General features: G+C 44.4%; 1 protein-coding gene across 1 annotated transcript in view; it reads right to left on the reverse strand.

The window, feature by feature from the left end:
* The window catches only part of GTF2I (general transcription factor IIi), a 78,582-nt gene extending 60,679 nt beyond the window's left edge, over positions 1-17,903 (reverse strand). The window contains exons 1-3 of the mRNA XM_057410705.1: positions 17,857-17,903; positions 5,680-5,785; positions 4,147-4,285 (exon numbers count right to left, since the gene is read on the reverse strand). Of these exons, the coding sequence (XP_057266688.1) occupies positions 4,147-4,285; positions 5,680-5,785; positions 17,857-17,858 (247 nt within the window). The 5' untranslated portion in view covers positions 17,859-17,903. The remainder of the gene's footprint in view (positions 1-4,146; positions 4,286-5,679; positions 5,786-17,856) is intronic.
* Positions 17,904-18,706: the final 803 nt, after the last annotated feature.

The raw sequence follows: 18,706 nt of genomic DNA on the forward strand, positions 1-18,706 counted from the left end.
ATGTCAGATGAAGACCTCCCCAGAAAACCTGATACTTGTATTTGCTCAAAGGCCAGAAGAATTCAATGAGACAGAAGCCTAGCCACAGATGCTACAGCAACCTAGTTTATGGGAAGAGTCATTTTACTTGCCTACAGATGATGGAGAACATCCAAAAGGGAACAGTGATCCACACACCAAAGATACTGAGGAGCCAAAGCTGAGCAATCTTTCCCAAAAGGTCTTTGGAGCATCGTGTGCCATTCCTTCATCACAAACAGGAGGAACAGTTGTGCCCATTAAAAACATACGGATTCTAAGCATTCTTGAAGCTACAAGGAGTTCTTACAACCTGTGGCTGGATGGACATGCAGGTACAGGTAAAAAGAATGAAAGACGCTGAAATAAAAGTCTCTAGCAGGACTTGAAGCCAAACTCTGGCCCATATCAGATGCACTGTTAAGATCAGCATGGAAACATAAGGCCACCAGAAGGAAAATGAAGGCTGCTAATAAAGAACCTATCATCCAAGATGAACCACCTACAGAAGCAAGATGGCCCCACCTCAGGCAAGTGAGCCCAGAGCCCTGGCACCACAGAAGGAAAAAGCAGCATGACTGGGAGAGCTGACAGAAAGTTGCAGAACTCACAGGATTATGTTTCTGTGAGACCTACATACCAACGGTGCAACAGCTGGGACCACTGGAAATGCTAGCAGAGGCAACCAGGATTCCTGGAGAACAATCAGTTCCTTGGCAGATGTTATGGAACCCACATCTCTCTCGAAGTCCAGAGCAGATGACCAAAAAGGTATTCAAATGAGGAAGCTGTTCTGATATTCACCTGACAGTCTGTCCTGGGTTCAGCAGTAACAGTTTGGTTGGGTTTTTTTTGTCTGTGCTATAAACCACCTCCAGTTCCAATCAAATGAGAGTGAATTCCACAGAGCTGACACCAAGCCTTAACCAAAACTCAAGGGAAACTGACAAGATGATGCAGATGAATATATGAAGCAAACAGCATTCTTGAGACACCTGCCAGCAACAGGTCTTCCTGTTCAGGGCAGATGATAACTCCACAGAAATCCAGAGAGCAAGGAGGCACTTCATCTTGCTGAGGCCATCCAAGAGGAACTAAGGACCACACAGTAGACTTCAACTAAAATAAAGAGGCACTGGTAGAGCAAGACGTGTATGATCTTGATTCCTTACAGGGCACAAGTATCCATGCTTGTCCATACTCTGAATATAAGCAGGCACTGGAAGAATACACTTTTATGTACAATATAAACTTACACAGGCTTAGAGTAACTCACTGTAGGTTACTTAAGCTACGTGTTATACATACAAGCACAGCACAGTGCTACACTTATTGAAACATACCATTTCACTGTAAGACACTGCTTACAGCCCTCTTCATTAAGCACGTCAGAAGAATACATTATCTGCCCCAATTTTAAATAACTACTGCCTGTTGACTGGTTCTTCAACACTCACTACACAACCCATATTAATATTTTTTTTAAAAAGCCCAAAACATTGCTATAATTTGTTTTAATGCATTTTTTTAGGGTACCACAGTACATGAGATATGTGCAGGACTTCTTCCCTGCACTAGGCATTAGAAAACCCATGTGGGTGAAAATCCTCAAGAATGAAAGCCACAGGAAACTCAACCCCAGTGCTGCTGCCACTGAACTGCTGTTATTTTTATCTGCCCTATACTCCTAGAAAGCATAGATGCTACTACCTTCATAAAGCTTATGTGCACATTTCATCAATTTAGCCCACTAAATTATACTTATTACTAAAAGTAACAGCAGGCTTGAAGCCTGAGCCCTCCAAATGCTGGAAAGCTCTTCATATTTACTCGAACTACACACAAGAGTTGTGGGAAAAGTGGAAGTAAGGACTGGAGACACATGCTGGCTTGTCATAACAGTCAAACATAACCAGAGGAATGCTTAGTAGCCACGCTTGTTTCCAGATTTACAGAGAAATTAAGAGACCCACACAAGTGGAGAGCTAATTCTCCATATTGTCAGCACCACGTGCTCCAGAGGCCAACATCCCAGCTGGATTTTTAACAGTTTCTTTCTAACATCCCTATAAGAATTGCTTGGAAGCCTTTATCCATCAGAAAGGAACAAAAAGGGCCCAAGTCTAATGTATTAAAACCACACAGAACTGTGGCCTTCCTGGGCATTTCCAAAGGACCTACTAAAATTGCAACTAACACTGTCTATTGCTAGCTCTCACGTTTAACTGAAGACATGAGGTGCTAAAGGAAAGGCACTGTTGCCTCCACAGTTCTAAGTTTTGGATCAAAAGATATTACACTATAAATTTCATCAAGACCTCAAAGTTGTCAGAGGCAGTGATGGAACCAGCATCACCAGGAATATGTAATACTATTATTCCTAAAAATTTGTGTTCTGAAGTCAGGTTTTCTGGAATTATAGACACCTTTGTCAGCAACAGGAGGAAACTACCTCCAGCACCAAAACTCTCCAGGAAGAACAGGGGATACGCACTTAGTGAAGTGCGTATCATGATAGCAATGACTGAGGTTAGTTGGCTTTATTCAGACGGATTTACACCCCTATGTTCTGCAAGAAGCAGAACAAAAACACTGTGTCCAAAGTGGATACTGTTTCATCTCATCAGTCTGACAGCATAAAAATCACTGCCCAAGAACAAGCACCTTGTAACTGGAGTAAAGCAAAGGATCAGGATTATCAGTTCTGATGTAAAATTTGAACACATGGACACGATACAGTCAAACATAAGCACGGATGAGAAGCCAGTGCTTCCCTGGATTAAACACCAAATCCCAGTTATTTCAGACTCCTTGCCAATGGATATACCCAGTATACAGCCTCCTGTATATCAGGGCCCATAGTACCACTGTACTGGCAATAAAACAAAGTATGTAGGATCTCAGGGAAGTCCTTTAAGGGACAATAACAAGCAAAAAGAGGAAATAAGGTGAAAAACTGAACTTCCCCCATAATTCAGCTAACAGTTTTCATAAATACCAGTATGGGAGCACTGCCTCAGTCAGGCTGTAATTCTGCGTTTTGATATCAATTATCTGTTACAACGCAACATTGGGGTGTCTTTCCTTAGAGTAAATATACTTTTGCACACGAAGTCATTGTCCAAGCAAGTAGGACAGTGGCAAAAATCCAGAGCCTCACCACAAACGAACGGCCTCCAGACAAAACCTCCAGGAGAAACTTAGCTAGCAACAAAAGCATTCTGAGAAGCAAATGTTTATTACATGTTAAACATAGTTGCTTTCCAAGCAGTTTTTAATTAGTCAAACCAGAATATTTTATAGCTGTTGCCCAAACTCCCCCCCCCCTCCCCAAAGTGATTCTTCTCTCTGTTCTTGAACTTGCATCTTCTTCCTTTCCCTATGCAGGTAAATTTTGTTATTGAGCAGTGTCCATCGACATCACTTTCCTAAGTGAGCACATCAATTCTTCACGAAAGAGTCTGAAACTTTGAAACCTACCTCCTAAAAATACTGTCCTATACTCAATAGATAAGGGTTTATGAAACCATTAAGTCCCACTGTCTTACTATAAAACTGAAATTAAACAAAAAGCACACCCTAGATGTGTGTAATGCAGATGTGATTTTAAGTCATTAGGATATAAATACATCTTTCTGTCTAGTAAGTAACAGTGATATAGAAAAGCTACATAAAAATATCTTGTCAAAAAATGTGCATCTGCTTTAATAAGGCATGAAGGGATCTGAAGAATCAGGCCCATGTGAGCTGCCAGAAGAAGAAGTCCACTACCTGTTGAATGTGACATCCAGCCTTTGCCAGTGCAAGATTTAGAGGAATTGCAAAGAAAAATTAACATGTACTAGGAAATGCAGGATGTGGTGTAAGTCTAATACTTCTCTGTACTAGTTTGTCACATTATGTAAAGAAAAAAAAAACAAACCATTTTCATCCACAGTTGAAATAACACTCCAAACAAGACCACTGTTACTGATCATTTTTATGTTCTTAAACAGCTGGTTTTGCTATAGTCAACATAATTATACCATGTAGCCATGATATATAGACCTTTGCTCCCAAAAGTTATTAGTATTATGCAAAACACATTACACAGCTTGTGAAATATAAAAACACAACATTGGAACTTACAGTATTTAACAAAATCCTTCTGAAAATCCTTCCTAGAATTGACAAAGCCTCTTCCTCTCTCAGTTCCAACTACAAACACATCTGTTTCATACACAGCAATACAGGCAACTTCTGCTTTGGACTTGGCAAGTTCTTTACACTATAAAAAGAAAAACAAAAGTTTTTATTACTATAGTTAAGAGTACAGTTAATAGAAATATACGTGGTATCATGTAAAACAGTTACTACTTCAGCTGCCAGCATCCACCCTTTAGAAGGTACTGCGAGTAACATAACATCAGCGATTGGCAAAGGATAATTTATACATCTGAAGTGCTTTTCATCAGGAATCTTAAAAGCATTGTAGATGCATTAGGGAAATTAAGGCCCTGTGTAGACTCAGAGATTGCACTGTTTTTAATTAAAGTGATTTATGACATCAATCCATGTGAAATTATCACTTCCCTGTTAGATAATCATATTGAGTGTCTTACTGCAACTTTCAACAGAGCATACAGGAGTTTGTTCAGTCGCAGCAGGCTTATCACACATCATGTTTGTTCAGAAAGGTGTGGTTGTGCGCAGGAAAGCTGCCTGCAGTCTGCCTCGTCCCACCTGCTGTGCTCAGGCTCAGGTGAATTCCTCCTGAGCAGAAGGAATGCACCTTCCCTGTGAACGCCTACATGCATTCTGCTGGGAGAAATTTCTGGCAAAGAAGTGAAGTAAGAAGCCTGTGGCACAGGGAGAGAGCAAAGATTCTAAGAAAATTAGCGAGATCATCAAGAAGGGATCACAAGAAGTCAATTTCTCCTAGGAACTCAAATCAGAGATTACTGCAACCTATAAAAAACACCACCTACTGCAGCGCAAGAGCAAAAAGTGACACAAAACCTTTAGGAATTGAATACAGACATTGGAAAAAAAGGCTTGCAATCAATTACCTTATAACCATCCCATTCAAGTTCCATTGCTAAAAAGGAAATTTTTGTTCTTATCATTTAAGAAAATGATTTTAAAGAACCAAATATTTGACAGTGCCTCAACCTTATGAAAACAGGACAAGCATTTCTACTCACAGCCCTGGGCCAAACTTAAACCCCACAACACAATGATTAAATAACTTCTACAAAACGGATGATAGGCCAACTAAATACAAAAGTCTTTTCTGAACAAGTTTTGTTGAATTGGTACAGCAGTTGAGGACAAGACTTTAGCCTCAAGAGCGTTTATTCACCCTGTATTACAGAAGGCAAAGACCAGAACAGATTCTTGCCTTTCAACCACACTCTACCTGAGCAATCAATAATTATTTCCTGTTTATTTGACAAAATAATTTTTAAAACAACCACATCACAACAAGAAACAAGATGATTGCTAAGACTGTTAGCATGATTTGCCATAAGCAAAGAGACAGAGTTAACAGCAGGTTGGACGGCACACAGTAAGGTGAAGATGAAATTACACCTTTCCTGCTCCCCAGAGGAGGCAATGTCGTGGTGTAATCCTGCACATGCCAAGAGAGTAATGATGCAGCTGCTTAATTTCTCTACTAACCATTGACTCAAGTGCTGACATGAGGAATGTAATCACCATTCTGCTTTCAGAGAAATCCTTATCACGAATGGATGTTGCTGGTGCAGTAGTTTGGGCCATTTTCTTCCTATAAAATGAAATAAAATAACCCTGTTCAGATACCCACAGCAGTGCAAGAAAACTAACGCCTCTGAAGCAAGCAAAGATCAAAAACTATTCAAAACCCCAGAACACACCCCACCAAGCAAATACACAGGTAAATTAACAGGAAGTCCTTGCTCTTCTATGCTTTAATGCTTCCTGCTGTTTCATCCAAAGCTGGAGCTAAACATTCAAGAGTTAAAATGCTGTGCCATTACTAGTCTACAAACTCTTTGTGCTTAGAAAGATGTATACTAAATTATAAGCTAAATTTACATTGATTTTTCTTCCTAAGCATGTTTCCAGCTCCAGCAGCCTAAACAAAGCAAAACCCACTGGCATTAACATACAAAAAAGAAATGGCAAATCATCGTTATGAGACAAGTATTAGAACAATCCTCCCTGTAATTATTATGGCCTAGCTCAAAACAAGCCGCCACCACCCTGCCCCAAGATCACAGCCTCAGAAACTGCAGGAGCAGTAACAGAACATGACATTTTTATTTGCATATTCTTTAGTTGTAGCATTAAGTCCAAAGCAAAGTAGTCCCAATTAAGGTGCTAACATTACAAACTGAGTTTCAGCAGTGACAAGAAAAGGGATTTTAACCTATTTTCTGTGTGTCATTCAGGAGACTTTCAACTTAATTAAGTAGTAACAATTATTTAAGTAATAATCAGGGGTTGTTTATGCTTCTGATTGCAGAATCGCCTGTACAAGAATGCATATAGCAGCTGGTAAGAGCACATTTTCCTATCAGAGTGTTGCAACTTGTTATGTTTATACATATCTAAAGCAATAACCTGACATGCCTGGAGGAAAACCAGTAGATTTAGGTGTTACTCCATGCACAAGTCTTGAGCAGAATCACTTTAAAAGTCAAGACAGCTCAGATAAATGAGACATTTCACAACAGCCTGATGAGACAGCTTGCTGCTCCCGTAGAACCTGGAGACACAACACAGCTTGAGTTTTCAAAGGTGACGTGAAGCCTATTAGATGTGCAGATAAGTCAAGGAAGCACAAATAACCATTGCATGTGATAATACTTACACTGGAATAAATGGCACTGGGTGTTGTTCCTTTGACAGGACTTAAAGCACGTTAGACTACAAACTGGAGGGAAAAAAATAAAAGCTAGGAAGACTGCAAGCTCACAACAGACATCCAGCAGCCTTTCAGCTCTCAAGGCACAGACCAGCAAGGTCTAAACAGCTTTAAAACAGTGCTATGGATAAAGCGGCAGTGGCAGTCAGTAGCTGTTTGAGGATGCGAGGTTTGACCACCAGTGCCTGCTACATCTAGGGGTAGGCAAACAGGTCCTTAACCAGGCCTGGGAAAGGAGCTGAACTTCAAAAGTGAATATAAATCAGTACCAACTGCTGAATGATGTTGATTGCTTCAGTAACCTAAGAAAGGGTCAGCTGGGGATGGGGAGGCAGAAGCTGATGGGATTAGTCTACAAAGGAAGAAGGGCATCTTATTGCTTACAGAATATCAGAGGGAAATGAAAATTATGTATAACATGACATAAATCAGTCTTCACTGGGCCATTATTTTTGATACCTAATAGAGTTCTCAAGCTCATCTTTGGAGCTCCTTTAGGGTTGGGATGCTGACAGTGATTTTAAACATGATGGCTTTTAGATTTTTTAACATATCTTAACAATCTGATATTACAGATGAGAGATCATAGCTACGCATTTTCCCTTCCTCCCATGTCTCCATTCATTGTCTGATGCAGTTGTTCTGCATCAAGTTCAACATCTCCCAAGACAGCAATGGCAAACATACACACCTACCCGATTCTAGGTGAAAAATCATGTGGTGTAAAAACAAGAGTTAACTTACTTTCTATTTTGCAAAGGTATCTTATCCACAAAACAAACCAAGAAAATTCTAGCAATCACCTGAGGGCTGAAGATGAATATCAGAGAAATGCCAGAATTTCTCCTATCCCTGGAAGCTGGTTTCTGATCCACAGGCAGGGAGCTTGTCCAGGGAACAGGGTAGAAAACTGCTCCACTGGACCAGGTCCTAGCTTGATTCACTGCACAGCCCCACAGACAGCCACCCTGACTCTGCAGAGAAGACAACATATCCCGGGTTCCTTTAGTGCTGTACATGAGGCCACAGCTTTAGTATTTTGGAATAACATTTGGATCGGGAGTTGGGTAATGTTATCACTGGGCTGCTTTTCTAATACCATTTGGAAGAGTCGTTCCAAAGCATAAAGTGTCTTGTATTTTTAGGATACCCATTCTTTAACAGTTTGCATGGTGCCAGATCAGTGTTTAATGTAGAGTCAAGAGACATTCTGTTGCACCATGGCACCACAACAATATTTTTCCTACCTACATGACAGCAAGTCGGACGCAAAAGATTTCCCACACACATTTTGCCAGTTTCTCCATTTAAAACAACAGTTTTCTCCACTATATCTGTACCACTGGACAGTGTTTATTATTTGAAGGAATAAATGTAGATCTAAAAAGAGTAGATCTTATGAACCTGGCTGCATTACCAAGCTCTTAGAGAGTTGTGTGACAACCCCACTGCCCAACATGGTCACACAACACCCCATATCTTGACCCCACTTTGTTGTCACATAAATCCCCCTGCAAAGGCTTGGGAAAAGCGTAACACCCATTACCAACATGCTACACAAAAAGGCCAATTTAAAAACCACCCTTTGAACAATTATAGGTGGCTGCCAGAGTACCACTTATGATGTATCTATTAATCTTAATCACATATCGCTAAAAAAGAACTTCCAGATCAGTTAATATTAGTTATAATTACATATAAATCCTTCAGCTTAACTGTGCCAAGATGAGCCTTTGCCCACCTAAAGGCTTGTAACAATGAATAAAGCTTTGCAAAACACTCTGGTAAAGTACCAAGGATGTAGCATTTAGACATTCCTGGCTGCCTTTTAACTCCAGACAGCAACTACGCACCACTCAGAAGCAGTAATAACGAAAACATCCCTGAATTACAGCACTGTTTCAAGCACAAACCCAAAACACAGCTCCATACCAGCTGCTACAAAGAAAATTATCCCAGATATATCCAGCACACTGTCTGATGAGAAGGTCACCAGGATATATTGCTAGAAAACCCTCTGTGTTTTCCTTTTACAAGGAGAAAGCCAAGGACAAAATAACAAGTGGCTTTTCAGGAAGCCAAATCAAACCATCATGTACATCATGTATCTCACTCCCCATGTTTCTTTCTGGCTGCTTCTTTAAGACACAAAAAATAGAAATACTCAAGGCAAGAGAGAACAAAACCACAAAATGCAGTTTCTTTCCATCTTCCCTGTACTCATCCAGGGGCACACATGCCAAACTCTATAAATGCACCTGAAATGGATACTCTCTCTAGAAGTTGCTTGTCAGACACATAAAAATAATTAAGCTTTATGAAGAAAAGCTTTTAGTTAAGCATATAGAGGACACATGTAAAATTAGGGCAGGGATGAAGGAATAGGCATTTCTTAGAGAAAAGCCTTAATAAGCAATACCAACAACCCTTTGTCAGATGCAGTGCAAGTGGGTATTCCTCAAACGATAAATCTACCCATTGCCTGCTACTCTCCAGGAAAGTAGCTGCAGATGCCAAAGCAGGTTTCTCTACACTAACCCCTTACCTCACATTACAACACTAAATCAAATCCTGTCACAGAAGGTAACTCTCAAGAACCCCAAAATATGAGCTGATCCTATGCATCACTGCAGATCTGCTGCTCCTTAGGGGAAAGAAGCCCAGCTCCTGCTAGATCCCCAGGGGTCACTTTTGATATTTCAGGGAAAAAAAAGTTATTCTAGCAGAGTACAACAGCACACATTTCATTACAAAGCTGGAATAAAAAGGAACATAAGAAAATATACCACTACAGAAAACCAAATCTAACAAAGCTACACTGCTTCTTGGCTGCTGCAGCTTTCACCCATGGGCTTCCTTGCCTTCTGGGCACAATTTCAGCATACTTAACTCTGCCAAAATATTGGCCTTCTGACAAAGGAGAGAATTTGGTTCTTTCCAAACTGTACAGATTAATATGCACAAGCTGTTAAGTGCAATGAATCTTTTCAAAAGGATCTTGGCTGAAAAACGGTTATTTTTCCTAAAATTTGGTTCAGTGATCTCGTTTCAGAGGGAGTTACGGTTGATAGTTCTGACCTAACCTAGCAGAGAAACTGTTGGGATGCAAACCTGCCACCACTGGATCTTCTGATTTTCTGCAACACATTGTCGTGGTTTAAACAAAGTCAGCCATAAATCATGCAGTCGCTCTCTCACTCCCCCCCTTTTTGCCCTCCCCCTACTCCCAGAGGGATGGGAAGAAGAATCAAAAGAATGCAACTCCCACGGGTTGAGATAAGAACAGGCCAGTAACTAAGGTATAACACAAAACCACTGCTGCTACCACCAGTAATAATAATGACAAAGAAAATAAGAAGGGAAGAGAATACAACACCTCACCACCCGCCGACCGATAACTCACACCCCCCAGCCCAACCAAGCACCAACCAATACCTCCTCCAACCCCGCAGTCCTCTAGCCCTTAGGGTAACTCCCAGTTACATCCTGGGCATGACATGCTGTGGTATGGAATACCTCTTTGGTCAGTTTGGGTCAGGTGTCCTGTCCCTGCTTCCTCCCAGCTTCCCCTCCTCCCTGGCAGAGCATGAGGCTCACAAAGTCCTTGGCCAGACCAAACATTTGAGCAGCAACTAAAACCATCGGTGTTACCAGCACTGTTCCCAGGCCAAAAGTCAAAAACACAGTGCTGCACCAGCTACCAAGAAGGAGAAAAAATGACTGCTACTGCTGAACACAGGACACACATCCACCCTAGCCGCAGTACACACAGATTTAGGAGATTGTCAGATTGTCATCTTCACTCTCCAATGTGTGTTCATAGCTGACCTACACAATCCTGTTAGAATGCCCTATTTTCCTTCTTATGTCATGTCACTGATCATCATAAAATTATACAAATAATCCATAAGGAACAATTTTCAGCTCCTCCAAACCACTAAACTGCTCACACAGAGCAGAAACAAAACAAGCTTACAGCAAGGGTGCTCAGACTGTCTGACAGCCCTACCTTCAGATACATGCAGCTATTTTTTGAAAGGAAGTATTTTTACCAGCTGTAGCCCACGAGATACAGAAGCAAAGGATCTGGGAGTTCCTCCACATAAACATTGCCAGTTCTTCACCATCTGCATCTGGTGCATATGGATTACGAATCAATTAGGATGAGCAACATCCATGTTACCTCTGTGGAGGACCAGCCTGTTTTGAAATACAAAGACTACTGGACCATACCAAACAAAAGCAGCTCCAGATGTTCAGAGGCAGCTCAATCCAATGCAAAGAGGCAGACGCAGGTCTGACAGATTTTAACTCTGCTTACAGCCTACACCAAAACTGAGAGGGTTAAGCTTCCTGGCATCAGGAACAGGAAGGAAAGACAATATGGAGATACTAGAGGGCATTCAGTCAATTCAAACTCTTTTCTGGCTTACTGTCAGCTGCTCCAGATAGAAGTTGGCTCCCTTGGAGGTACAAACCTGGACTCACTGGCTACAGAAGTCAGCATGTACATATGCCTGGTCAGCTGTTAGCTAAGACAGAACCCAGGCTATTACCCCTCTCACCCCCAGAATGAATAAAAATAACTCTGAAGTACCGCAGAGCAGCCCTGAAGAAGCTTTAATGTACCAGGGAAGCTCTGCCCTTGTCCCCCCTCACATACTCCCTGAAGTATCTCTTTTGCCTTTTTTCCCAGCCTCTTACCTGGAACAGCAAAGCGGCCGATTCAGGAAAGGTGCACAGTCAGTCGTCTTGCTCTTTTGCTCACTAAAAATATAGTGTATTTATCTCCCTAGCCTTTAGCTATATCACTTTCCAGTCTGAGACACCAGGAATACAGATGTGGCACTCACAGTCTCACCCGAGGAGCAGCTTCCTGGGAAGCATACTCTTCTCATTCACACCCCACACCATTACAAGTGCAGCAACAGTGACCCATTAAACACAGCAGCTGGGACATTTGCTGTCACCATTTCAGTCCATCTCCCACCACACAGATTTAACTCACAGCAGCAACATCAAGATTCAGCACCAAATGTTCTATATTAAGGCCTACCCCAACAAAACCCACCAGCAACTACTTACAACAGCACATCCCACTCCAGTTAATGAAAGGATTTGCAGAAGCATGCAACCTGGTAACATGATCTCGCTGTAAAGCGACACGCTGTCCCAGATCCCTACTGTAGTGCTCACTGACTTAAGCTTGCTTTATTTTTTTTTACCTTCAAGGGCAGCCACCAAAGCGGAAGGTCAGCAACCAAAAGCCATCAAGAATGAGAAAAAGGGTCCCTAACAAACAACAAAGTTCTGGGGGGAAACACCTGGTGCTCAACACACCAGAGAGCACAGAGACAACACAAAGTCTGACAGAACCAGCATCACTTTGCTAGGAGTGCTCACTACACCACTCCGAGACTCACCCACTAAAATAATTAAGTAATAATTAATTCCCGTTTTTCTAGGTAGTTTTGTGATACTCGTGATTGAGGACTTTTAGTCAGCCTAGATGTAGCTCTGCTACTCTTCATAGACATTAAAAAAGAAAAACATTATTTGAGCAACTATTATTTTAGAAGCACCTGATTTCTCTCATAAGTCTGTATGTTTGCAAAGAGATATTTAAATTTGATTTTCATTGAAGATTCCAATGTAAACAATCATGTAATGATGTTATATAATGAAAATGCAGTATTTAACTTTGTACCTCACAAGGCAACTATATAGAAGTGAACTTACTACCCAGTTTGGAGTAGTTAAGAAGCCATTAGTGTAAAATCATTGCTGCATTAAAGCCAGACAGACCTGAGGAACAAATCACTGAGTTTTGGAGTGTTTAAGTATGCAGTGCCCCACTGCAACACCAAGGCATTCATAAATTACAGTGAAACCACATAAACAAAATATTAATCACAGCAGTCCTGACCATCCAATAATTTGTCTTTACCAGTGTAACTACATCTACTTAGTCAACATGATGATCGTGTTGAGTAACAATTACCTTAGTTCCTGCCCATCAAGACTTACACATAATATCCAAGAAGTGAGTTAGTCTAAACTTCATTTGTATTTATTTAAATAGAACAAATTGGTGCTAGCACATTTTCCAGAGTGAGAAATTGTCATCCTTGCTAGTGCGAGCTGGTCCTTTGGATCTCTATGTCATACTGCAACGGTCACAGGGATCAAAAGGGACAAACTCATTTAAGAGCAAACAAAACGCCTTCAATTTCTCTGGAGTTCCCACAAAGAGCTAAACTGATAATGAACATCCATTTGTGTTCAAACACCTTGAGAAAGAATCATCCAGATGCCAGCTACATACTGACTGAAGCATACACCTTAGACAGTAGCTTCATGCAGTGAACTACCCTGTGCCCACACTGGTGTGCTCCTGCCCAGCTTAGCATGCATCCAACCACCCTGGGAAACCTGTGAAACTCATTACCCAATCATTGTACAGAAGTAATCAGGCTCCTCTATCTGGTCACTTAATTCATTCTGCATCTTCTCCCTTGTTCCTAGTACTGTATTTAACCAAATGAACCAGAACAGTGATTTTCATGGAATCTATTACACATGTTCTTCTAAGAACTAAAGCATTTATGTCAATCTTATTAGAAGTCTCTCTCCACCCAGGACCCCAGACCAGAAATAAAAGTCAATCCCATAAGCAAGAGTTTGGGAATGTGTCAGCAACTTTCTGTCAGAAAATTGCTGTCATGGTTTAAGCCCAGCTGGCAACTAAGTACCACAGAGCTGCTCACTTGCTTTCCCCCATTCCCCAGTAGGATAGGGAAGAGAATCAGAAAAAAAAAAGTAAAAGCCTAAGGGCTGAGAAAAGAACAGTTCAATAACTGAAGATACAACAATATAACAACAATAACTATAGAAAATAAAGAGAGAGAAATGAAGGAATAAACTTTGCTCTGCACAGTACAATTGCTCACCACCTGCTGACTGACGCCCAGCCCATCCTCAGGAAGTGATCAGCCCTCCTGGACAACTCCCCCAGTTTACATACTGGGCATGATGTCCTATAGTATGGAATATCCCTTTGGCTAGTTCAGGTCAGGTACCCTGGCTATGATCCCTCCTACTTTCTTGTGTTTCTCCTCACTGGCAGAGCATGAGAGACTGGAAAGTCCTTGATTAGGATAAGCACTGCTTATCAGCATTGTTCTCAGACTAAAGCCAAACCAGAGCACTATGACAGATACTAGGAATAAAATTAACACTATCCCAGCCTGTCGTGGTTTAAACCTAGCCAGACAGCTCATTCACTCACTCCCAGTGAGTGGTGCCAGGCTGGAAGCAGTCTAGGCCCACCACCCCACCCCCTCCCCCACAGCTCTCCCCTTCCCCAACTCCTGGAGGGATGGGGAGGAGAATCGAAAGAATGCAACTCCCACGGGTTGAGACAAGAACAGTCCAGCAAACAATGTACAACACAAATCACCCCCGCTACCACCACCGACAGCAATGATAAGAGAAAATAACAAGGGAAGAGAATACAATACCACCTGCCGGGAAACGAGTCCGACACAGAAGACCCTGTGTCTTTCTGGGTAACTCCCAGTTACCCCCCACACTGGGCATGACGTGCTGTGGTATGGAATACCTCTTTGGCTAGCTTGGGTCACGTGGCCTGTCTCTGCCTCCTCCCGGCTTCCCCTCCTCCCTAGCAGAGCATGAGCCTCACAAAGTCCTTGGTCAGGGTAAACATTACTTAGCAACAACTGAAAACATTGGCATTATCAGCACTGTTCCCAGGCTGCAAGTCAAAACACAGCGCTGCATTAGCTACCAAGGAGAAAAATTGACTGCTACTGCTGAACCCAGGGCACAGCCAAAACCAGGACAATGACAAACTCAGTCTTACAGAGTGTCGTGGTTTAAGCCCAGTTCGCAACTCAGCCACACAGCCCTCGCTCACTCCCCCCCTGCTTTCCTCCCAAACCTTGCTCCCGGAGGGATGGGGAGGAGAATTGAAAGAATGTTAACTCCCACGGGTTGAGATAAGAACAGTCCAGTAACTGGGAGTTACCCGGAAGGACACGGGCTTCCGGGTGGGACTGGTTTCTTGGCCAGTGGTATCATATTCTCTTCCCTTGTTATTTTCTCTTATCATTGTTGTCGTTGGTGGTAGCGGGCATGATTTGTGTTTGTCGTGTTTTAAACCCAGTCAGGTAACTTATTCACTCATTCCCAGTGAGTGGTGCCGAGCAGACGACAATCGAGGTCCGTGTCCGCCCCCCCCCCCCCCCCCCCCCCCCGCACCGGGGCTCTCCCCTTCCCTGCTCCCGAAGGAACGGGGAGGAGGATCAAAAGAGTGCAACTCCCACAGGTTGAGACAAGAACAGTCCAGCAAACAATGTACAACACAAATCACCACTGCTACTATCAACTACAACAATGATAAGGGAAAATAACAAGGGAAGAGAATACGATACCACTGGCCAAGAAAACGAGTCCCACCCAGAAGCCCATGTCCTTCCGGGTAACTCCCAGTTACCCCCCACCCCGGGCATGACATGCTGTGGTATGGAATACCTCGCCGGCTAGCCCGGGTCAGGCACCCCATCTCTGCTTCCTCACAGCTTCCCCTCCTCCCTGACAGAGCATGAGCCTCACAAAGTCCTTGGTCAGGGTAAACATCACTTAGCAACAACCGAAAACATCGGCTTCACCAACACTGTCCCCAGGCTGGAAGTCAAAACACAGCACTGCATCAGCTAACACAAAGGAAAAACATGACTGCTACTGCTGAACCCAGGACAGTGTTGTACATTGGTTGCTGGACTGTTCTCGTCTCAACCCCTCATGCCCCACGTTGGGCACCAAAAGAACTGTTGTGGTTTAAACCCTAGCCAGACAGCTTGTTCACTCACTCCCAGTGAGTGGCGCCGGGCTGGAAGCAGTCTAGGCCCACCACCCCACCCCCCGGAGCTCTCCCCTTCCCCACTCCCAGAGGAACGGGGAGGAGGATCGAAAGAGTGCAACTCCCACGGGTTGAGACAAGAACAGTCCAGCAAACAATGTACAACACAAATCACCACCACTACCACCACCGACAGCAATGATAAGAGAAAATAACAAGGGAAGAGAATACAATACCACCAGTCAAGAAACGAGTCCCACCCAGAAGCCCGTGTCCTTCTGGGTAACTCCCAGTTACCCCCCACCCCGGGCATGACGTGCTGTGGTATGGAATACCTCTTTGGCTAGCCTGCGTCAGGCGCCCCGTCTCTGCTTCCTCCCGGCTTCCCCTCCTCCCTGGCAGAGCATGAGCCTCACAAAGTCCTTGGTCAGGGTAAACATTACTTAGCAACAACCGAAAACATCAGTATCACCAACACTGTTCCCAGGCTGGAAGTCAAAACACAGCACTGCACCAGCTACCATGAAGGAGAAACATGACTGCTACTGCTGAACCCAGGACACTAAGGTATAACACAAACCACTGCTACTACCACCAATAACAATAATGATGAAGTAACAAGGGAAGAGAATACAACACCTCACCACCCGCCGACCGATATCCAGCCTGACTGAGCAGTGATCCAGCCCTTCCGGGTAACTGCCCCCAGTTCTACATCCTGGGCATGACGTGCTGTGGTATAGAATATCTCTTTGGCTAGTTTGGGTCAGGTGTCCTGTCTCTGCTTCCTCCCAGCTTCCCCTCCTCCCTGGCAGAGCATGAGACTCACAAAGTCCTTGGTCAGAGTAAACATTACTTAGCAACAACTAAAACAATTGGTGTTATCAGTGCTGTTCCCAGGCTGAAAGTCAAAAACACAGCACTGCACCAGCTACTAAGAAAGAGAAAAATGACTGCTACTGCTGAACCCAGGACACAGAGGAACACGAGTTTCAATGAAACTTCTATGAAAAGGTTCTTATGTGCTGATTGACAAGACAAAGAAGTGACTGTAGCCTCTTACCAGTCCATATGGTAGGGACAAACTTTTATATCATCTAATTTACCTAATGGATTTATAAGCCTTTACTTTTGTTTATCCTTTAACAAGTTTCATAGGGGTTATTTTAATTGCACAGCTCAAGTTAGGCAAGTAGAAAAAAAAACCTAGACATGTTTATAAACAGAGTCTAAGAGTTGCGCTTTATTGCAAGCTCTTAACCCAAAGATTCGCACGCACTGACAACTCCTCAACTACACAATTAGCTTACAAGGGGGTGGTTGCACTCATTAAACAGTCACCATGTGGATGTTTCTCTCAAGTAACTTATACACTAAGCCTGCAATTAAAGAACTAGAAACACAACAGATGATACCCAAAACATGATAACTAAAAACTCTGTCATTAATTCAAGAGAGGCGGATCATGTTACACATCCAGACAGGTGTATGACTTTACACTGACCTCCCTTAAACATCAGGTCGATAGGCTTCTATAACAACTCTCTGCTGCTGGGTAGGCAGGTCCTTTGGAACAGAGACATTGCTGCACAAAAACCCACCCTGAATGAACTCCAGCCTCAAGGAGCCAGTGTGCAGGAGCACCCTCTGGGTCTCTCTGCCGAGTTCTCCTGCCCCTTAGGCTAGATATTAAGAAAAACGTCTTCAATGAAAGGGTGGTCAGGCATCGGAACAGGCTGCCCAGGGAGTCACCATCCCTGGAAGGGTTCACGAACTGCGTAGATGAGGCCCTCAACAACGTGGCTTACTGGTGGCCTTGGCAGTGCTGGGGTAAAGCTTGGACTTGCTGGTCTTAAAGGTCTTTTCCAACCGAGCTGATTCTGATTCCCCCCAGGTAACCTGCTCCCTTTGACAGCGGCTTCTGTGCAGAGCAGCCACCTACGGGGTAAGACTCGGGTGCCTGGTATATAGAAGGGGGGAAAAGAAGCCCTAAAGGCCTCTAGGTTTCAACATAAAAGAATCAATAAAATCCTCCCGCGAGCTGCATGCGACTGCAGGAACTCCTCACATGAGCTGCCCGGCACCCCCACCCCAGGGCTCGGGCAGCGGCTCACACAAGGGGCTCGGTCCTGGTCCCAGGCGCGCATGGGGTACCATCCCTGGTGGGGTACCCGGCACCGCGGTGCGCAACGAGCCGCTTCCCGACCTGGGAGGGTGCGGGGCCCCGGTGCAGGCCCCACCGCCACCCCTCAGGAAGGTGTGAGGAAGGGCCCACAGAGCCCTTTACATACCGCGCCCCGCCATTTCCCACCCACACAGCCAGAGCCCCACGGGGGATGCGGCCCCACCGCGCTGAGGGAGGGGGAGGCCTTCCCTCAGCGACCCGCGGTATAACGGTGCCGTTCCCCTCCCGCCTGGTACCGGCGGGGCCCGGTCCCGCCCTCCCACTCACCCACCGCCGGGCTCCCAAGTCCTCCTGGGAGGCGGTTTCCCCGCGGGCTCTCAGCGGCGGCGATGGGTCCGGCCGCCACACGGCCCTGCTCTTCTCCCTCACGGTCGGGGGCTGAGCCCAGCGCCGCTCCGGCAAGGGGAACGCAGCCGGAGGGGGAGGTTTTTGTCCGAGGAGCCCTGGCCGCGCAGGCGCGTCCCGCGCGGGGCACGCCGGGAGCCGCAGTCCGATGGCGGCGGCGGGATCCGACCGAGGGGCGGGAAATGGACTGAGCTCCCGGCGTGCACCGCGCGGCAATGGGAGCGGGTTCCTGTGGTGGAGGCTCTGGAACGTGTGTGGGCGGCAGTGGTTTGGGTTGGAAAGGGGCTTAAAGCTCATCCAGTCCCAAACCCTGCCATGGGCAGGGACACCTTCCGCTAGGGCAGGTGGCTCCAAGCCCCTGTGTCCAACCTGGCCTCGAACACTGCCA

The sequence above is a fragment of the Pezoporus wallicus genome, unplaced genomic scaffold (genome assembly GCF_028554395.1).
Source record: "Pezoporus wallicus isolate ANWC-B61680 ecotype Strahan unplaced genomic scaffold, APGP_CSIRO_Pwel_v1 contig_8705, whole genome shotgun sequence".
Lineage (NCBI taxonomy): Eukaryota > Metazoa > Chordata > Aves > Psittaciformes > Psittacidae > Pezoporus > Pezoporus wallicus.